At 47.3% G+C, this 17,147-nt stretch overlaps 1 protein-coding gene across 1 annotated transcript in view; it reads right to left on the bottom strand.

Moving 5' to 3' along the window:
- Positions 1–181: 181 nt before the first annotated feature.
- LOC142579919 (caprin-1-like) overlaps positions 182–17,147 on the bottom strand; it is a 34,666-nt gene continuing 17,700 nt past the window's right edge. Inside the window, exons 6-8 of the mRNA XM_075690592.1 lie at positions 11,497–12,223; positions 4,494–4,595; positions 182–823 (exon numbers count right to left, since the gene is read on the bottom strand). Of these exons, the coding sequence (XP_075546707.1) occupies positions 750–823; positions 4,494–4,595; positions 11,497–12,223 (903 nt within the window). The 3' untranslated portion in view covers positions 182–749. The remainder of the gene's footprint in view (positions 824–4,493; positions 4,596–11,496; positions 12,224–17,147) is intronic.

Genomic DNA, 17,147 nt, shown 5'->3' with positions numbered 1-17,147 from the left:
TTACTTTTTTTAAGTATGTGGCGTTGCATTTTGCACTGACATTCCATGTGGTATGCAGTTGTATAAGACAAGGGGAGCTTGTCTTGTACTTGACAGTTTAATCGAATGAGCCAAATTGACTGCAAGATGCAAGAGGAATCGTATTGGCTAGGCAGGCCAAGAATGAGACAGAACACTCGGACATTTTTTAAAACTAGAAGATCCACCTCGGCTCTTTTCTTTATTTGCCTCGGCATGCGTTGCATCTTGCTTTTCCAAGTGCATGCCACAGACAAACGGCCCTGTGCACAACTGCTGGTGTCCACTTCCACACAGAAACAGGAAGGGGAAAGAAAGAGTGGAGAGGGGAACAAACAATGTGTTTTATGCACAAACTCTCTGCAGAATGAGGGGAAAAGGAGGGCGAGGGCTGTTGTTGGTCCTGGCACGCACGCCTGAGAGATGACCTTTTTCTTTGACAGAGCACAACCCCGCCCATCCCAAAGAGGAGGAAGAGTGCGTTCCACTGCCCCGGGCAGACTGTACAGGCACACATACATAAAGGGACAAGAATGAAAAACAAAATGTGCAGAGAGGGAGAGTCTGGGAGTGGAGAGGGGCAACAGTATATAACAAGAGAAAGAAGGAAACAGAATTGGCTGAGGGGGCAGCAGAGGCAACTCCCAGACAGGAGGCAGAGTCAGATGGGTGCATTGGTAGCAGCGCCCTCCCGGGGCAACTGGGCAAAGCAATGTCACTGGCAGGCACCGCTACTGGGCATAGGCTGCAGCTGGAACACCGGTGTTGCGTGGGGCGCCGCGGTTCCCTGCAGGGCGCCCACGTCCTGCAGAAGAGACAGCCGTGGGTGCAAACGATTACTTATCGTACTAAGAATGCATGCAGAGAAACTCATAGTTAAACCTTGATTACAACGAAGTAGGTAAAATCAGCAATTTGCTTTGTTATACCAAAATTTAGTTGAATTGAAATTCGGCCTTTTATGCAAATAAGTACAGTCACCGATCAATTTTTCTTACACAGAAAGGGGCTGCAGAATTTTCTGAATTATCAGGCAACCAAAGAAAGCAAATTTGAAAGAGAAAACAAGTGTTTTGGTATATTTGGGAGTTGGCGACGAATGATACGATTTCACGCCACGTTTTCGCCTGCACTCCCCCCCGCGGCTCATAGTGTCACCCGCACTGGGGCGACGCTATCAAGCAAAGCGCCGGCAGTGGGGAGGGATTGTCTGCCTCTCGTTTCAACGGATCACCGAAAATCGAGATTACGCAACCTCTAATACTAAACGAGTGGGCAGACAGCTTACATGATGCCACGACGTCTTGGCACGCCGACTCTCTGCACACGTGGCAGATTGCCTCTAAAGCAGGGTGCGCAGCTGCGTAGGCACTCAGCCACACTTACAGCCATGCGCAGTGACGGCCGAGACATGCGTCAGAAATCGTGATGTGCGCCAAGCATAAAGTGTGTGGGGCGCAATAGAATCTTATGGCACCTGGACTTTACAGGGAACATGATGCGGCTTTACTTCAGCGGTCGCTCTTGTCGCGCCCCGCGTGATTTGAGAGTTGCGTTTACAAGCAGCCGCTTGTAATTCAATCGTTTGACCATCTGCCTCAACGGAAGTTTTTACTTATTGCCTAGCGTTGCTTTGCTGCAGAAGCGAAATTTTGTTCTATTGAAATTGCATACAAACACACTTCGTCATATTGAGGATCTAACTACATGGTGTTTTACGGACAAGAGGCTATGAAAAGTTAAATACTTCGTTATACCGAGGTTTAACTGTATAACAAACCTTATGGAACGCTGAAAACGTTTTCATTATTTCGAAATTTTTGCGTCATGCACGCCTACACTTAGAAGCAGTACTCCCACTAATGCGTTTATGCCTATGACAGACAAAAACAAATATATGATGCAGGAAATGGCACGTGCTTTCTTACACTCGGGTGCACACACCTCGTACAGACATCGGACGTGTTAACACTGCACAAGTGAGTGCTCGGCTTTACATTCCGCACAATACTGACAGTCACATTTAAGAGGGAGATTTCTGCACCACAACTTGGACCATGTTTCATATGGAGCCAGGTGAAACATAATCCCGAAGTGATTATGAGGTAGTAATTCTTAAGGGCATACTAAGTGCCACACAAACGATGCAGCAGTGCACTTCTTCAAGGTGCCGACAAAGAAGCTCGAGCCATTGCGTCTGCTAGGTTTGTCGACAACACTGGCAGCTGCCAGTGCTGCCAGTGTTGCCAGTGCTTGCTGTGTACTGGCAGCTGCCAATACACAGCAAGCACTAACATCTTACTGAAATCTACATGCTGCAGCGTTGCACATCGTCACCAAATGTTACCAAAACCTCGAAACATACAGTACAGAAATGCAGATAAAGATACGTGGGGAAACTGAAATATTTTATTTACATTTACATTTGCTCATATCACCAATACTGTGCACACAGAGCTTCAATGGGCCATATATGACAAATAATTGTTTAATGTCGGATCTGTTTCCGCTGTGCTATCCCTATGCACTCTAGTATTCAACTATATGCTGTGTGCAACTTTCCCTTTAGCAGGTAATTATCAACGATCTCGACAACTACTATGTATATACAAAATATAATTAGATATTTAAAACAAACACTAAACACTGAATGAGCATACACAGTTTTATCAGATTTGATCAAGAAATAAAATTCTCAACCAACCCATGTCCCACTATAACCTAAAGCATTTAGCAATTTACTCTATTCTTACCTTTAATTTATGCCAAATAGTGTCCGCCTAGTCTACTCAATGCTAACAAGCACGCTGGGGCGAAAATTAAAGAAACACAAGTGCACAACTGTATCATCACCATCAGCCTGGTTACGCCCACTGCAGGGCAAAGGCCTCTCCCATACTTCTCTAACAACCCCGGTCATGTACTAATTGTGGCCATGCCGTCCCTGCAAACTTCTTAATCTCATCCGCCCACCTAACTTTCTGCCGCCCCCTGCTACGCTTTCCTTCCCTTGAAATCCAGTCCGTAACCCTTAATGACCATCGGTTATCTTCCCTCCTCATTACATGTCCTGCCCATGCCCATTTCTTTTTCTTGATTTCAACTAAGATGTTACAATTTCAACTAACTTTACAATTGTTAAGAAACAATTGTAAAGACGTGCATTAATGTCTGAATGATGCACAATAGCTAGAATGTGATAATGATTGTTCGTGACCAAAACAATGTTTAATGTTCCACTGGAATTGTCTAAGTATGCATAAGCATATTCCGAAATTTCAGTTGGCTCACCCCTGCAATAAGCTTCCCTAAGCATTTTGTGTGGAGCATTAGTAACCCTATGGGTATAATCTCTGATCGATATTTTTCTTCAGGGGGAAGGGAGGGGGTAGGTTAAATTGCTCCTTAAAGCTACAAAGATACCAATCACCTACATTTACACTATTATAATTAAATGTTCTAACTTCACAAATACACAAGGCATTAGACCTCCTTAACACTGCAGCTCTCCTGCTGGCAAATGGATGAACCCTGAGCAGAGTTGTAGTCAGCTCATTCTGCAGACAGATGGCACCATTCAGACACGTGTCTGTTCTTACACCATGCTTTCGACTGCTCTCGATGTTTCAGCTACAGTAATCTCTATGACTTGCAAGACAGCTTGACTCTATGACTTGCTCTATGACTTGCTTGACGTAGACAGCGCAGAACTGTGGCCGATCCCTCCGTTTTTGGAAGTTTCAGACCTGCGGCTAAGCATTCTGAGCATTGGTGATGCAGACTTTGGAACGAAGCTTCGTGCGCTAAATCCTTGGACATGTGGCAAATCCATTTCATACTAGTTCTTCGGAATTCGCGACCAAACGAATCATGCGCAGGGTTCTTGGACACATGGCTAAGCATTTTGCAAATTGGCGTCTCCGACTGCATGCTAAGCCCATTGAGCGATGACCCCTCACCCGTAGCTAGTCATTTTATGCATTGGCGTCTGGGACCTGCGGTTCGAAATTCCGAGCATTGTTGCCTCAGGCTATGCACCTCAGCCTGTGGAGCGTCGATTCACGAAACCCTCGGCTAGGCATTTTTCACATTTGCACCTTGTACCAACAACTGCGCACCTCCCGCGCTTGACATTTATCATATTATCACAATATTGTAACAATATCTATTATACCACCCATTGATAAGAGAAACTCATCATGAGCTCTCTTCACGAGGCCCCTCGAGCTGGCACAGACACCTGGCTGGAGAAGTGAGGCGTCACACAAAAAGTACCAGCTGGAAATGGAAAGCTGGCTATCTATCAGTGCCTTTCTGATCCTGAGCTTCACAGCCATTGTCAAAGGAAGATGACTCGGAAGGATCCTAAGAGCCTTCATTCGGTGATATGGTTCACTCTACAAAAAAAAAAAAATTTGGCTTTGAATTAAGAGGCTTCTACTGTTTCGAGTGTTATCATAAGCCAACACACTTACCCTGGTGCTGTCCTCCCCTGGGTCCGGACCCTGGCTGCCGTGGGGCCCCCCGGTAGCCTTCTGGTCGATCATGACCACTGCCATTGTGTTGCCACTGTGGCCCTGTAGGATGGAGAGGGAGAGAGCAGGGTGCGATGTCCCTTTGAAAACAAGCCACATCTCTGGCACTGCCATAATGCGCCCACAGAAAGCTGCTGGACACTGATACACTACAAGCATGTTGGCGTTTTGACTCAAAGGCCGTAGCAGCCCGTTGGCCCATCAAACTGACAAGATGGAAAATATGACTACCGTTTGCATAACACATCTAGTTTTGGAACAGCCTGTATACTTATGCATTCTCACACCTGTACCAGCACAATCTATATTCTCACTTCATGCAAATTCAAATAGGAGTGGACTGAAGCAAGAGTTGAAATGAGTTACACATGTAACTTTTCAGACAGAATGAAAACAAAGCCATTGCCATCGTGCATAACTCTAACCATGGTTAGATTTCAGCAAGAATAAGAGGCAGCCATATTTGCAAAGTAACAGTGCCATTTGAAGCCAGACGTGTAAGTTTAAGCAAATCCACGCCACCATTCCGATGTTGTCATACTTGTCGTACTTATTCGAATCTAGGCCAGTAGTTATTTTCAAATAATCATATACCAAACTCTGGTCAGCTTAGATTAGAGGATTTTAAATAACGAGCCAGTTTTTATTTATAATTGATAAATATGTTGCATAGCCAGCAGTATCTAGAAAATTCAGTATTGCAGCTGCTACTAGTCGCACCAGTCGCCAAGTGAAGTATACGAGCCACGTCGCCATTTAGACCTGTCGTATCGGCGTGCAGCATGGCGTTATCATAATGGACCAAACAGGTGACCCCAATATAGTGCAGTTTTCAAACAAAAAGTTCTGCTAGCCACAGAGGCATCGTCAAATATTCAAGCCAGAGGGGACTTCAGCATCGATGGCAAAAATGTTCGTCGCTGAAGGGGGCAACCAGCAGATGTTTTTTGCATGCACTGCAATAAGGATGGCATTTATCAAACCACAGCAGTGATGATTTAGAATGAGCTCGGCATGTGCATATTGAATAAATGTTTTCATTTTGTGAATGCTGTCCTTACTTTTTTGTTTGACATTTAGGGCAGTTTTTTCTTTCTTTTTTCTGGCGTTGGACTTTGAGGGGTCGGCTTAGAATCGGGGCCGGCCTCAATTTGAGTGAATATGGTAGTTCCCATAGACATTAACCTTCTGTAGTGGCCATCTAGTGGACATGTCCATTTCATCTGATGCCAACATTCTGAATGGCTGGGCTGGGTTATGCGTCAGGAGATAAAAGCCCCAGCCAGTCAGCACTTCAGCAGCAGACGAAATAGCCATGTCCACTACATGGACATTTACTCGATTGGCTCCTTTGCTCAAGCTGAGGAAGTCAATCGCGGCCGAGAATTTCAATACGAATGTTTTCGATTGAGATCATAAGTGGGTGTGTGACACTGGCATTACATCCAGGTATATTTTTACTTCCTTGCTTTAAGAGGGGACGTGGCAATTGAAGTGGTCAAATTGTCAAAATTTTGATTTACTGATTTATCTTCTTTCGCGATCCACATACCTTTATTTACCTCGCGGTGAAATATAAACAATATATGCAGTAGAAATCAAGAAAACCACTTTCCTAGAGTGCTATCATAAAAAATAGCGGAAAAATAGGGCTTCGGAAGGCCCCGTCGCACCGCAGATTGACCGGCTATCCGTAGGCGAAGCGCCGCCATCTTGGTATCATCATAAAGAGAAGAGATCGAAGCTGAAGAAGCCAGAGCAATGCATTTCTCCACCGAAAAATTAAGCAGCAAACCCAAGCGAAAAAAAGAAAAAAAGCAAACGCAGCATTGCGACTAGGGCACAGTAGTCATGTGGGGCACAGGGCGTGCTATTATTTGGCTGTTGTAGATTTGAATTACCAACGAACCTCTATCCTGCGCATTTGTGCAGCAGGGAGCTGCACGTTCCGGTCAACGTGATCGACTATTGTGGCAGCTTATGCACTGTTTCTGTGATGAGCCTCAAAGGAATCAAGTTCCAAACGGCCTACGTGTACGGAAGACCACAAAAGGCGTGGAAAAGAGGGAGAAAACTACTCGTAGAAGCGGATGCCGCTGAGCTTGTTGACGAGGCACAACCAGCGCACGTGGGTAATTGGGAAAGCGTGCCCGCGAGCGTTGGCAAAGGCGCGTCCGTGAGCGACGGTGAAGGCACGCCTGCGAGCGATGGTAATGGTGCGTCCACGTGTGGTCGCCACGGCAACGTGACATCGGCAGCGCACAAGTTTTAGCGTCAAATATTGAACTGCTGATTTCAGCTCCAACGCTCACTAATAAAGAGGTTGCGCAACGAGATACAAGAGCAGATGTTTTGAATGCGCTGTCACAACGGATGGATGCACGATGATCAAAACGGCAACTAAAAAGGTGCACGAAACTTATGAAAGAGCGCAAGAAAGTACATCAAAATGCAAAGAAAATGTGTCCTCACAGGCAAAGGATTACATTCCAGGTAGGTTTTAGGTGCTCAAAGTAAAGATTTAAATGTTTACAACAAATGAAACTTTGAGCTCAGTTTTCTTGGCTTTCATTTATTGTGCAGTTGCTTTCAGTCATCCTAGTGCCATTTCGCTACAAATGAAGACAAAATCATTGTTTTGCACTTAGATCCTGAAACATTGACGAGTGCAATAAAGCTGTCCATTTTTAACTGTACCTCAAATTTTTTTTTTGCAAACGTAAGGCAGGCAATATGCACAGGAGAGTTAAAATATTTTTATGCTCATTTCGGCATTTAAAAAATGAAGCAATACCTTTATTGCACAGAATGGGTCTTTGTGAACATGCGGATGTGAAAATCTCGGCGAACTTCTGTGTAATTAATTTGGAGATGACCATTAGAGGCTGTCAATTGTAACTCGGAAACAATAATACAGTTGCACCCACTTATAATATTCAAATGCCACGAAAATTCCATTTTTATAACCAATAATTGTTATAACTAAGTTGCAGAAAAAAAAGCATAATAGGAGGATAGCAGAGCTGCCTGTGCAAAATCTAAGTGCTCCCTCCCCACCACCTTCCTCCATGTGGCTGCTTTTTGTGTTGACTCGTTTTAAAGGGCCCCTCACCAGGTCTGGCCATTTTGAGCTGACAAGTGCAGAGCATACATTGTGCAATAAAGATGGTGTCTGCTAAGTATTAAATTGCTACAAGCCGCTGAAAGATCTAAAATTTCAAACTGAACGCCGTTTTTCCTTCTTTTCAGAGCCGCCACACTCCAAGCCGGATGGTGAAGTCGTGCCCCTGCCCCTGCGGCTACGTAGTTGTGTCCGCAGTGCGACATCGCTTGTATTGAAACGCGACTTCGAGAATTATTCAAGACATCTGTTATCTGTGCGATCTGTTGCTTCAATTGACGAATTTAAGTTTAGAGAAATAGTAAAACACACAAACGGAATGTCCCTATGTTTTTTGTTTTACTTTGCACTGAAGCCAAAGAGATCTACCACTTCGTCTGCTTGTTCCCATGGTTGTGCGGTCACATGCGCAGGTACCAAGTAAGCCATTTCTGTACAGTGTTCCAGCACATTATCATGTCCTGCGATCCGCTTGTTCTGCCTCAGTATTCGTGCAGCACTGAATTCTACCGCTAGTCATGTTTCCTTGTGCACAGCGTGCAAAATTGCGCGCTGCGCATATGAGACAGCTCGCGTGCGATGCTGCCAATGGAAGTGCGTAGCGTCGAGGAGGGGGGGAAAGGCAAGGAGAAAAAAAATTAAGGCGGGGCCTGTGACGTATGCGTCACGCGATCCTCGAGGTCCGGTATGGGAGAATGCAAGGAAGGAATTTCGCTTGCGTAGGCTAGACGGGGTGAGTGGAGAGAGCGTCTCGCTTGGCAGTGGAGCCCGCCTGCTGAAATCATGGGTTCACGGCACTGAAACATTTCTATCTCGGCTATTAATGAGCCGATTTGAAACATTTTGTGGCAGAACGCTCCCTAAAGGACATGTAACAACTTCCAGCGTATAACCCACCAAATTTGCTATAGCGCCTGGCGAGGGGCCCTTTAACCTTTGAACTCTGCTTCCTGAGTGTTCCGATTGCGTGTAACAAGCCATAGCTGTCAAGAATGGCACTTCTAAGAACTGCAAAGAGGGGTCGCGGACAACAAGTGAGGCGCGAGCTCCGCCGAGGCATTTTGGTGGCCCCAAATCGGGCCTTTTAAAAAATTTTAAGGTTGCTGCAACAGCTTCTCAGCTTCAGGAATTCAGAATAAACATCTTGAAGGGGCAGCACAATATGACGAAGACAGAAGGCAGCAACACACAGGACAGCGCTGAAATCACAACTACATTTATTCGAAGGAATACACAAGCTTATGTACACAGCCCATTAGCCACATGCTCTCCCATCGATGGCGCCGTTATCAGTGCGCAGGAAAAAAATGCAAAACCCTGTAACTAATGCTACACTATGGGGTGGCTTAAAAATTCAAATTCACTGTCATACAAATTTAAAGATGCATGCTTACACAACGCGACCCTTTTTCCTGATACAGTAGGCCTTAATCTCCCTCGTTGTCCAATTTCTATGCGCGGAAAGTATTGTGGTGTTTTTATAGATTGGAGTGCACCCATGCTCAGAGCAATGCCGCGCGACATGCGAGTAGGCAGAATAAACGTTGGGGTGAGATCGCCACAAGCATCTCACCACGTAATTCTCACTAGCTTGCAAGAGAGCTACTTGCAATAGCATGCATGTCTGTCAGCCTTGCTTGCTTTACGCGAAGCTTGCCGACATCTTTCTCCAAGACATTCAGGTGCTCCACGTAGTGCAGCAAAAGGTACCTCGCAAAAATGAAGTTCCGGAGGGACTGAAGCATCTGCAGGGCCTCCCGTGAGGGCAACGTGGAGGCAGCCTGCCCTACAGCGTCATTGCCGCTGTCGTCATCACTGTCGTCGCTATCCGACGCAAGCACGTTCGTCACAATCACCTCATCGGTTAGAAGTTCTGACGTTTCTAATGCGTCGTCCGCATGTAGAAACTCTTTCGAGTACTGAAGCACCCTTGTCAACAGCGGACCAAAGTTCAGGCATCGTTATGTCGTTGGGAACTTCTCAGGCTTCGTACAGGTCATTGCTGCCTCGAACAAAGCACGCCTTCCCTAAAGCAGTTCCGCATCGTAGAAGCGCTCACTTAAGACCATGCACCAAAGATAAACCGCACGGCCATCAGTAGATAGATTTTCAATTCTGGTTGCTCCTTACCTTTCCGCGTGGCCATGTCCATCAACAAGACGAACTTGTTCAGGATGCGGCGACGATACATCACCTTAATGTTGGCGATCACGCCGGTGTCAATGGGCTGCAAGCCTGCCGTTGTGCATGGTGGCGGGAAAAAAAAAAAAAAGACTTCCAGGCTTGCGAGCTTAGGTATCAAGTGGTGGGCACTACAATTATTAAGGATGAGCGCCCCTTCCTATTAGATCGCTTAATACGTTGATCAAACTGCTGGATCAACTCTCAAAAAAGTTATCGTGCCATCCATGCCTTGCGGTTGTGACGGTAGCGTATTGGTATCCTGGCAGCACTGTAGAAGCAGCGTGGATTTTTTAATTTTCCAATGATAAATGCGGGACACTTGTCGCTCCCATCCATGCTGGCGCACAAAAAAACAGTGAGGCGCAGCTTGCTGTTTTTGCCGCCATTATACAGGTCGACGTGAACAGAGTTGTCGAGGATGCGGGACAGCGTTTCCTCCACCCACTTCTGCTTCGCCTCCCCGTCAAGCGAAGCTCCCTCACCGGTGACGGCTTTATACACAATGTCGTGCCTTTCTTTGAAGCGCTGTACCCAGCTGCCACCTGGCTGGAAGTCAACATCATTGATCAGTAGGGCAAATTGCTTCGCTTGTGTGGCCAGAGTTGACCCGGTGATGGACAACAAGTTCGTGCCATGGGCACCGAGAAACCACTCGTAGAGGGCCTCTTCCCCCTCCTTCCACCACCCTGTCGAATGCGTTTGCACACATTGTGTAGCGTGCACTTATCTGTCGAACTTCGGAGCGGAGCGGATGATATTCGACACTGTCGGTTGCGATAGTCCATACTTCTTGACCACGACACACACCTTTTTAACATCTTTGTAGTCCTGCACAATATTGCACTTCATTTCCAAATCTATAGCCATGCGCTTTATTTTCACCAGTAACGTCGTGCATTTCCAATGATCAGCAGGCGGATCAGCCATCTTTAGTTTCGGCAGCGCCAGATGAGGCGAAGAAACCATGCGGCGGGGAACGACTTCGACGCAACCGACACTGACAAGCACAAGCGACTCGCTCCGTTGGCTGAACTGCGCAGATTGAAGGGCTGGCCAGGTTGGCCAACGAGCATTCTGGGAGCGGCGCAGTTGGCGCGATCCATTTGCGTTTCGGAGGGTGGCGCGGCTTAGAGCTGTGGGCGCAGCCCATTCGTGTTTGGAGTGGTGGAAGGGCGACAGGAGAGAGGCACGTGTGGCTGGAGAAACAGGTTCCACTGTATCAGCGTGCAGTGGCTGGAATTTCTTTTTCTTTTCAAGGATTTCGCGTTCCATTACCTTCTGGCACGGACAGCCAGCAGCCAGACTTCATCGTTATAACAGATAATGCGGCATGAGGACATTGTAGTAAGCGGGTTATTTCACCATAGAAAGCATACAAAAGTTGACGGTGCAGCAGATTCCCATTGTTATAGCTGATGTATTGTTGAAACCGGTATACTTGTAAATGGGTTCAACTGTAGACAGCCCAAAACTAATTTCTGTTAAGATATCAGCATAACAAATCACACCTGCATGGCAAATTTCACCAATTTATTCCCATATATAAAGAAGTTTTTATTGCCACGTCCCCCCTTAAGCCTACAAAAATTGGGTGCACGTTATAATTCAGTGAATATGGTATGTGGCAGGAGAGCCTACCTTTGCCGTTGGTGTAGCCACCCCTCCTGGGAGGTCCTCCACCAGGACCACCCCTCCGTGGCCTCCTATCGTCGCTGTGGGCACTGCGGAGGCTCTGGTTGGTGAACGTCACAGTGGGGATTGTCACGTGCTCCGAATAGTCAATAGTCATTGGTGGCAGCTGTGGCTGGTGCTGAGGCTGCTGATGTGGTGGAGGCTGTTGTGGGTGTGGCTGGGGTGGTGGTGGTGGCTGCTGCTGGACAACAGGCTGTTGGACTGACTGTACTACAGGTTGAGGAGGAGGCGGGATGGTGTGGCTCACAAGTGGCTGGTGTGGGGGCGGGGCAGCGTGGTGAGGGAGAGGGGGCACGACCGTTGCAGGGTGGGGTGGGGGGCCAGCGGTCAGCACAAAGCCGGCAGGCTGCACTATAGCAGCGGGCGGAGGGGCCATTGCAGGGACCGAGGGGAGCGCTGCCACAACGGCCGGATCCATGTGCGGTGACTCAAGGTCGATCTGAGACTCTTGGAAAAAGTCGAGCCGACCAGGAACCAGGGTAGTAGCCTCTGTAACCACTGCAGACTCCGCGATGGTGTCGCCGGACAGCAATGGAGGTGGGGCTGTTGTCGCTGCAGAAACTGGTGCCACTGGGATGGTCGTTGGCTCAACTTCCCGCAGGGGGCTTGGTGCGGTTGCTACTGGCTGTGGAAGCTGCGGTGGTTGTGGCTGCTCTACCAAGGGTTCGGGTACCTGTGCAAATGTGGCAGCACAATACTAAACTGAGGCCATACCTGTGACAAAAGTGCTCTGTGGCAGCCCCAACAGTGCAGCCTCGAGGTGAGGAGCACCTTGCATGGTGGCTTTGCAACCACGAACCTTTACTAATGTTCAGTGTCTCACACAGGCAGGACATAACAGGTCTGCAAGTCATGTGCACAATTTAGTTAGAGGGACTTTTTCAATTTATTCAATGCAATTCAATTATTCAGTGAACTTGAACTCAAGGCTAGGAACGGGCGAATATTCAATGTTGTCAAATACTCAATCGAATAGTTCTCTATGCATTATTCACTTCTATTTGAATTAAGGTATTCAATATCTTCAAATTATTTGGCGGTCTCGAATAGGCAGCCAAAAGCCACAAACAACCGGCACAAATACAAATCTCGGAGGCTATGTTTTATGCGCCGTGGCTGCCATACAGCAGCTGTAGATCTCAAAGGTTATACATTTTTGCTTTAAAAAGCCGGAAATATCTCATCGCTGTATAGCTCACTACGTGGGCGGCCCGGCCCCACATTGGTGTAGACATTAATTTTTTTCCTCGCTTTTTTTTTCTCTCTTCCTGACAAAGCCTCGGATTGCCCTGACCTTCAGTCACACCACACCAGTCGCGCTCATTGACGTGTTGGCGCTGCCGCTATAGGTGAAGATGGCGTCGACTGCACCTGTGTATGGGCAGTGCGCACATGCGAACCCGATATGGTACTTTTTCCTAAATGTGCCTGCTAGAGTTGAAGCACAGTGCGAGACCTGCGGAGTTGTTTTGAATATGCCTATTAGCACTATGACGACGCTTCTCAGCCACTTGAAGAAACATCCAGGCAAGTACAAAGAATACTCGGAAATGCACCAACTTTAGTTTGCTGAAAAACAACGGCGAGTCAAAGGGGCTATCATTGCAGCTATCCGTGGCCAGTTTGTTTAAGCCTAAACTTCAGTCATCGATAAAAGCGCAAGAAATGACTAAGGTAGCAGCATTCATTGCACGCGGCCTGCAGCCGTACAGCGTGGTCAAAGAAGAAGGCTTCGAGATGATGCGCTGTGCAATTACGGAGTACATCGTTCCGTCGCGGAACACCTTTTCATGAACAGTCATTCCAAACTTGTACGCAATGAAGAAAAGTGACCTGAAGAAGTGCATTAAGGACGTATTTGACAAAATGGTGCCGAGTGCTTCACTTTGACAATGGATGGGTGGACATTGAGGGCTGGCGACAGCTACGTGTGTGTTACGGCCCATATGATGGATCGCGACTTCAAACAGCACGCCCGAACCTGCACACCAATGCCACAGGAGCATACTGGAGAAAATATACTTCAGTTTCTCCAAGATGCGATCAAAGAGTAGGGTCTGCCCGATAACATCCAGACTTTTGTCATTACTGACAACGGCAGGAACTTCGTTTCAGCTGTTGCCAAATCGCAGTGGTCAGGACTTCTCTGTTTTGCACATACCCTGCAGCTGTGTATAAATGATGCTAAAAGGGAAGTGGCAATTTCTTCCCAGCTTTGTGCGAAGTGTCAAGCGATTGGGGGTCGCTACAAGAGAAGTGCGCGTGCACGGCTTGCGGACATTAAAAAGGACATGCACATGGTCCAGCATGAAGTGATTCAGGACGTCCCCACATGCTGAAACAGTGAGTACACCATGATGGAGAGACTCGTCACACTCCGTGCCCCTATTAAAGCGAAAGCTTTACTACGCCAGCCAGCGAGCCATTTCAGCTCACTGGCTCGCGGCATATGGCCGTATGCCATATGCCGTGGCCGACCTTGACCCGCCGTTGCCTAGCAACGTCGCAGTCGCGCTAGAACAGATGGCGCCACGGTTGCCGCTTGCTCCGCCAGATGTGCTACGCTGGGGTAGAAGGAGAGGAGGTGTCGCCTCGCGGGGGGGTGTACATATATGCACTTCGCCTCAGTGTATTTGGTTATGGAGGGTGCGGAACAGAACCAAGCGAGGAAAAGACAACGCGTTCAAAAGATGCCAGAAAAACGCACTGCACGACGCAAGAAGCGTCGTAACAAATATGCGGCTAGAAGTCGTGCCACGTCCCAGAGGGTCTTTCAACTGCGGAAGAGACCGCTTTTGCAGCTCTTGCTTTCGCAATTCAACTAGGGTTAACCAGAGCTAAACCACAGGCAATTTTTTCACTTGAACTTTGTGAATGTGATGTGGACAACTTGAATTCCAAAGAATGGAAATTAACGGCCGCAGCTGTAAAAGTTTAGCAGCGCCTAGACCAACCAATGACCAGGCTGTGCGCAGACCGCTACCCTACACTTTCCGAAGTGATACAGTCAAACCCGACTATATCGAACCCGTTTACATCGAATTATTCTATATATCGAACAATTTCAGGACACGATATAGTTACAATGAGTATATATCGCAAAAATTACGCTTACATCGAACAAAACTAGCAGCGACATCCAATATATCGAACGTCAAGCGGCGGACAGTGCCCCCGGAAGTTGGCTTTCCCTCGCGGTGGCGGAGAAAACCCGGCTGCGCGACTCCATCCAACCGCTCTCCCTACCGTGACCGCGCCCGACCGCGCTGCCTCAGTCGGCACCCCCCCTGCAAAAAATGACCCTGGCCCGCCCACAGCGCTTGCTCAGACAGCCAATCAGGTTGTGCTCTTGTGCCCTCGTCGTGCAAGATGGCGAAAGTGCGAGTTGTCTCACTGTTTTTGTGTGCGCCTTGTAGGCCTTCTCCCACAGTGTTGCCGTGATGAAGCGGCAGAATTTGCCTTTCGTCGTGAAGCTCGCAATCATAAATCGTGTCGAACGCGGTGAGAAGTCTGATGTCCCCGCAGAGCACAAGATTCCGAGGAGCACTCTCGGCACGATCTTGAAGAATAAGGGGGAGATTAGGGCTAAAGCGTCCAAACTCGCCACCCGGTGCCCGTGGCGCCCGACCCGTACGCACGGCCGCGTACGAGTGGTTAATCTGAAATTGCTTCAGCCGTGTCGACTTCCGCGTGCTCGGTGATGACCGTAAATTCTGATGAATGCGACGAAGCCGTTGCCAGTGTTGCCGAAGTTTGGAGCGAATTGTCAGAATTTCCGGAAGCTGTTGACGAATCAACGGTGGATGAGTTTGTGAGCGCAAATGATGTGTCGCGACCACGGCAGAGCCCGAAAACGAAGACTACATTGCGAACATCGTACCGAGCACAGGTGAAAGTGGGCACAATGAGGAAAGCAATGACGGTCCCACATCCTCCGAAATGTTTGGTGCGCTCGCAATAGTCCGGTGCTTCTGCGCGAATGCGGAAAGTTGCGCCCTCAGCTGCTCCGACTCCTTAATGTGGAAAAGTGCGTGCGTCGCAGGCAGCGAAATTGCCAAAGCAGAACAAAATGCAGGACTATTTCGTGCGAAACTAAGCTAGTTTAATCAAGAAAGTGATTTTATAAATGGTATGTGCTTTTATGACATCCAATTATTTAGCAGGCTTATATCGAATTATGCTCTATATCGAACTGATAGGTGTTTTTTTGAGAGTTCGATATAGCCGGGTTCGACTGTACCTCTAATGCATTGTACACAAGTGGTGCTGCATCGACATGCGTTTGAAGGTGAGCAAACAGCATCATTTGCATACAGCGTTCTCCATAGTCTTGCAACAAGGTTCCCTGGCTTAAAAATGGCACATGTTCCAGCAAATGCAATGCTTGTTGACCCTTGCTACAAAGACATTTGCTACACTGAAGAGAGCCAAAAAAAAGTGGGCAGAAGCCACTCTTTCAACTGCAGAAAATGAGCTCATGCCAGCCTAAAACTATTGTGCCCGGACATCTGTTCGCTCGGACATGGAGAAGCCTCCAGCTAACACACTGTGGAGTGTTTTTTCTTCATTAAGCTCCAATGTGGTGCAAAAGAATGCACATGAAAGTGTTCCTTGCCAAGTGCAAGACTACTTGGCTACCCCTGTGCTTCCAAGGTCAGAAAACCCTTTGGAGTGATGGAAGAGCCATGGCAGCTGGCTGTACCCAGCGCTGAACAAGATTGCACAAAAGTACCTCTCGATTCCTGCCACACAGGCGAGGAGTGAGAGGCCGTTTTCAACAGCAGGAAATGTTAGCAGCCGGCAGGAAGTGCTGCACCCAGACCACGTGGAGCAGCTGGTATTTCTGTATCAAAACTTGTGAATGTAGTAAAGAAAAGCAGTGTGTGATTTCTGAATAAAATTCAACTGTTAATAGTTGTCAATTTCACAAAATGCTGTACCTACATGTGTTATCATTTTTAAAATATGATATATACTAGTCGATTCGAAATTATTTGACCTAATCACTATTCGCTTCAAATTCACTTCGAGCTCAGATTCACTATTCGCCCATCCCTATTCAAGGCAAATATAAAGTCAAGCTAAGGTGTTAGATTAGTGCTTGAGAATCTCTAAGGCATCAATATTGCAAATAGAGCCTTAAAGGGGCACTAAACGTTACTATGAAGTCAAGTTAAAGTGATAAAGCAATGGTCTAGAACGTCTAAGGCGTGAATATAATCACGAACAGAGCTTTAGTAACCGACAAATTGAGGTAAATTCATGACACGATTTGAGACCCCCCAGCGACATTCCGGTACTAGCCCGATGACGAAACCACTCCTCATCATAATTTATGTCCCTAGTACTCAACTACTCGTATTAAAAAGATAATTTAATTAGGTTATAAGACGGAAGAAAATGTTACTTGTCTACTTCTGTTCGATTCTAAGAAAAAAATAACATTTTGACGTTACCCTTCAGTAGTATGGGTGGTTTAAAGGTTTCGTTTTCGCTAGACTCTGCGCCGCGCGCACTTTGTAGTTTCAGTTGTTTCGTTATCGCGTCGTGTTGCGCTCGTTCTGCTGGCTCGCGAAACTTGCATTTGGAACAAGCAG

This window comes from Dermacentor variabilis, chromosome 4 (assembly GCF_050947875.1).
Source record: "Dermacentor variabilis isolate Ectoservices chromosome 4, ASM5094787v1, whole genome shotgun sequence".
NCBI classification, from domain to species: Eukaryota; Metazoa; Arthropoda; class Arachnida; order Ixodida; family Ixodidae; genus Dermacentor; species Dermacentor variabilis.
The sequence above is the reverse complement of the archived record's forward strand: the minus strand, read 5'-3'. Positions and strand labels throughout refer to the sequence as shown.